The sequence below is a fragment of the Populus euphratica genome, unplaced genomic scaffold (genome assembly GCF_000495115.2).
Source record: "Populus euphratica unplaced genomic scaffold, PopEup_1.0 scaffold374.1, whole genome shotgun sequence".
NCBI classification, from domain to species: domain Eukaryota; kingdom Viridiplantae; phylum Streptophyta; class Magnoliopsida; order Malpighiales; family Salicaceae; genus Populus; species Populus euphratica.
In genome coordinates, this window is record NW_011500077.1 from 365858 (window position 1) to 370618 (window position 4761).

Below are 4761 nucleotides of genomic sequence, written 5' to 3' on the forward strand. Positions count from 1 at the left end.
CAATTTTAAGTTTATGCATTCACCTGCAGCACCCTTTGAACAATTATTTGATGTAATCTTAACTGATTGTTCTTCATTGATTAAATATTATATTCTTATATGACATTATTTCTTAATGTTACATTTAGATCCTTACAGATTACTTAAGAGTTATGTTTTGGAATAATCTTTTTTATATATTTATTATTTTTATTTTTCATATTAATTAGTATATCAAAATTATAAAAAAATTTAATTAATTTTTTTTAATTAAATATATTTTAAAAACCCATCGCAGTGCAATCTCACACGCAAAAATATTAATATAATATTGTTTAAAACTAAATATATTTTTAAAAGTCATTGAGATACAATTTCAGATGCAAAGACTAAAAAGAAGTGGACTCCGACACCTTCATTTGTCTCGCTGAAGCCGTTTCTCGCCCCAAATACAATGAATAAGCATGGTTTTATCTTAAACCCACCCCTACAACTGTCTACAATTACACAAATACCGGTCTCCTTCATTTCCACGTAAAAGCAATTTCTTGTTATGTTTATTAATGTTTTTATTTATTTTTTCCATGAGTAATACTTTATATATATATATATAGTACTGCTAATTTGAAATTAAATAATAAAATTAACACTTAAAAATAAAAATAAAAATAAAAATTGATAAACGAAACAATTGAAATTAAATAAATAAATAAAAATTCATAATTTAACATAGCTTGCCATATCCTCTTTCATTTATAAAGCGAGTTTGATAGGATATCTAGGTTATTCTAAAAAAATATTTTTTTTAAATATATTTAAAAAATATTTTTTATTTTTTTAAATTTATTTTTAACATTAACATTTTAAAATATATATATATATATATATATAAAAAAAACAAAATAAGAAATCTGGCCGCGTTACCAGCTATTAAAGCCATGCTCGCCGCTGGATGCGCACCCAGATTCCGCCACCCAATATATGTATATATAAACACACACACACACAAGACTAGCTCCAATCCACTCCACTCCTCCCATTGCCTCCCACTTTACGAGTTACGTGTAGGAGTCCAATATTATATTGTCAACAAACTTTCTCCAATGGCTCTCCGCTCTTTCGTTTGTCGGAAATCCCTAGCCTCCTCCTCAGGCTTCAAGCTTCATTTCCGTGGATTGCAGACCTTCTCATTGCCCGATCTTCCCTACGATTATGGAGCTTTGGAGCCTGCAATTAGCGGGGAGATTATGCAGCTCCATCACCAGAAACACCACCAGACTTACGTCACCAACTACAATAAGGCGGTCGAACAACTTCATCATGCCATGGAAAAGGGCGATTCTTCTGCCGTTGTCAAATTGCAGAGCGCTATCAAATTCAACGGCGGAGGTTCAACTTTTTTTCTTTTTGATAAATTAGACTCGTGACTTACTAAATTTGATGCGTTTATTCGTTTATAATTTAATTTGTTTGGTAAAGAGAAGGAGAGCTGCTTGAATGGCCATTTAATGTGAATAATCTTTTTTCGTTAATTAGGGTACAATTTAAAGTCATTCAAAGTGTTTACTGGATTTTAAGGGTGAGAGTATTCTTGGGTCAGCTTCCCGCTATGTTGTTATGCGAGAAAATTGAAATCTGGAAAGAGTGGGATAAAAAATGTTGCTTGTTTTACTTGATAATGACTCCGTCTTATTTAGCAGCTTTTCATTAATTCTGCTCAAAATTGATGCTACAAGTTTCAGCCTTCTGCACTCAATTAGGCGGATCTTGGGAAAGTATTGATAACTTGGTATTTGGGCATGGTTCTAAAAATTTCTTGTTATGCCCAAGCAGAGAACACTGTTGAGATGCCTTTAAATGCATGATTCTAAGGATCACCAGCTTCAAAGATTACCTAATAGTTTCAGTTTGATTGGAAAGGAAAAGATTGCTAATATATTTTCTTCTGCTTTTGCTTAGGAAAGATCCACCTATAGTAGTAGAATTTTTGTTATGAGAGGAAACAAATATAACCTTTAATATTGCCGGAAGTTGTTCTTGCTTGTCAATTTGTAGAAAAAGATTATCTCTTTTTATGTATTGCCTTTTATTGTGGTTATTGCTTCATCTTTAGGTTGTTCAACTTGATATGATTTTCAAAACTTAAACAAGAATAGCTTAAAACTGAAACTTTTGTTTGCTGACATCCATGCTAGTGTTGCTGTATCAGCATCCTTGACTTAATTATTCTTATGCAGGTCATGTCAACCATTCAATATTCTGGAAGAATCTCTCTCCTGTCTCTGTAAGTTTTATTGTTTATTTACATATATTTGGCTCTCGCTTTTGATTCCGTACATAACAGTAATGCTTTTATATGGCAGGAAAGAGGTGGCGAATCACCACATGGTAACCTGGGCTGGGCTATTGATGAACATTTTGGTTCTTTGGATGCATTGATTCAAAAAATGAGCGCAGAGGGTGCTGCTCTGCAGGGCTCTGGATGGGTGGTAAGTAGTTCAGTGTGTTCAAGTTTTAATGGTTTTCAATTTTAGTATTCCTTATAATTATAATATGCTTGTTTGCGACTTCCTTACACACTTCTCTTTTGTTGCAGTGGTTTGGCCTGGACAAAGAATCAAAGAAGCTTGTGGTTGAGACGACAGCAAATCAAGTAAAATTTACAAATTTTGTTATAAAGCCATCTCATAATGACTATTAATTTTCATAAATTGCTGCTGTGTCAAAACTGTTATCCATTGATCATACTAAATCAAAAGCATAGGCTCCTTATGAGAACCCTAGATAGAAAAAGAACTCTAATTTATATGATTCTCCAAGACAACAATGATTAAACATGTATCTAATTTTTTGCTGTATGCTGTAATTTTTTTCCTATGATTCTTCTTGGATAAGATCCTTGTCCTTTTAGATAGGAGAATAAATTTTGCGCTGGACTAATGATTAAACATTCATCCTATTTCCTGCTTATTTGTGAGTTCTGTAATTATCTAACTTTTACAAGTTAGAAAGGACTTCCCGGTGCAGGTGCTGAACTTGGTTGTTTTGCATATCTGATTTAGATTCTAGAAGAGATATATGCCCCCAAACGTGTTTAGTCTGCAGATGCTTGTTATTGTTTGGTAGTGTTAGTTGATCTAATTATGCTTTTGATTCTTGTCACAGGATCCATTGGTAACTAAAGGACCCTTAGTTCCATTACTTGGAATTGATGTTTGGGAGCATGCATACTACTTACAGGTAAAACTTTTGTCCAAATCATGCATTCTGGTCATTATGTGATGCTTGCTGCTTATTTCTTTGTGATGAGAGGACCCTGTAACAGTAGTTTTCGATTATGGTTGGATTTAATCTTTATCACCCACCTTGGAGCTTAAGGTGTTATATAGCTTTGGCTGCCATAGAATTTGTTGGAGAGTTCAGTTTAAATAAACTTGTTGGTTAGCTAGCATCATGAATTTCAAAAAAAATTCCTCTTTGTTGGAAGTGTGCATCAGGGGTAGAGTGTAGAAATGAACTAAACTTGTTATCTGCTTACAATAGGAAAGGTGAAAGTTTCCAATTTTCCTTGGGCTATGCCATTTTCATGGGATAAGGGCATGTTGGTCATGAAATGAGTGTTTAGTATTCTTTTTTCCAATCACTTAAATTTGGGACCAATTTGCATTTTGTGTTCTCATCATACTTAAAGCAGCAGTTATTTTGATATTTTTTTATCGCAACCAAAACGTGAAACCAGGACTTGATTTAGTATACCTGAACAATCTTTTAGCATTACCCACAGCCACAGCCACACCCATCATCCATGATCAAGATTTACCTTACATTAATGTTGAGCTCGCTAGTCAATCAAATTGCAGTCAGTTTGTGGTTCTTTATGTTGGAAAAGAAAAGGGAAAAAATGGCAAGCAATCATCTCCTCCCTCAATTTATCATGTTGATAGAAGAACGTTTCATGTGATCAATTAGATTCACCTTCATAATAATGCGAGTGAAAGCCTGCCTCCTTGTGCATCGCCATAACTATTTTTCCTGTTTAGGCTACCTGCAAATTTAAACGCCCTTTTGTTTGCTTCCATCTCTCACTTATATGACCTGGAAGTTTATTTTCCATGCTGCAGTACAAGAATGCCAGACCTGATTATCTAAAGAACATATGGACGGTAATGAACTGGAAGTATGCAGGTGAAGTTTATGATAAAGAAAATTCTTAAGTCCAAGCACACCTGCTCTGCACTGGTTTTGGACACAGGTGTGGTGGCTTCATAGCCTGTTGTCTGGTTAGAAGGAATAAAAATTGATGCAGAATGTATTTTATATTAAGGATCCTTTTCTTTCTCCCCATAAAATGAGTTGCTGAGTTGTTTACTGGTGTATCGAAACTATGGAAAACCAGAACAATTCTGAACCTTTTACTCCTGTTTGTTCCGCTGTCGAACGTTGAACCTTCTTTATTTATGAGACGGCAGAAGGGCGTTTATACAGTTGTATGCTCGTGATTTGCTTTTGTTTGCTGTATATAGGGCCACTCGGGACTGTTTGGGAGCATAGTGTGATTATAATTGTTTATTGAAGTGTTTTTATGTTGAAATATATTAAAATAATATTTTTTATTTTTAAAAAAATATTTTTAAAATCAATGTATTAAAACAATTTAAAATAAATAAAAAATTATTTTTTATTTTTTAAAAAATATATTTAAAATCAATGTATTAAAATATATAAAAATATTTTTTTTTTATAAATATAGATATAACCAACCCCGTTTCCAAATGTTCACTC

General features: G+C 33.2%; 1 protein-coding gene across 1 annotated transcript; it reads left to right on the forward strand.

Moving 5' to 3' along the window:
• The first annotated feature begins 949 nt into the window (after nucleotides 1–949).
• On the forward strand, nucleotides 950–4486 carry LOC105108692 (superoxide dismutase [Mn], mitochondrial-like). The gene is made up of 6 exons (XM_011003104.1): nucleotides 950–1368; nucleotides 2217–2263; nucleotides 2343–2468; nucleotides 2576–2632; nucleotides 3145–3219; nucleotides 4101–4486. The coding sequence occupies exons 1-6, from the start codon at nucleotides 1083–1085 to the stop codon at nucleotides 4191–4193; spliced, it is 684 nt and encodes a 227-aa protein (XP_011001406.1). The 5' UTR covers nucleotides 950–1082; the 3' UTR covers nucleotides 4194–4486.
• Nucleotides 4487–4761: the final 275 nt, after the last annotated feature.

Coding starts and splice junctions, on each gene's coding strand:
- LOC105108692 (XM_011003104.1), top strand. CDS start 1,083: ATGGCTCTCCGCTCTTTCGTTTGTCGGAAATCCCTAGCCTCCTCCTCA. Junction 1,369..2,216: donor TATCAAATTCAACGGCGGAG/GTTCAACTTTTT, acceptor ATTCTTATGCAG/GTCATGTCAACCATTCAATA. Junction 3,220..4,100: donor AGCATGCATACTACTTACAG/GTAAAACTTTTG, acceptor TCCATGCTGCAG/TACAAGAATGCCAGACCTGA.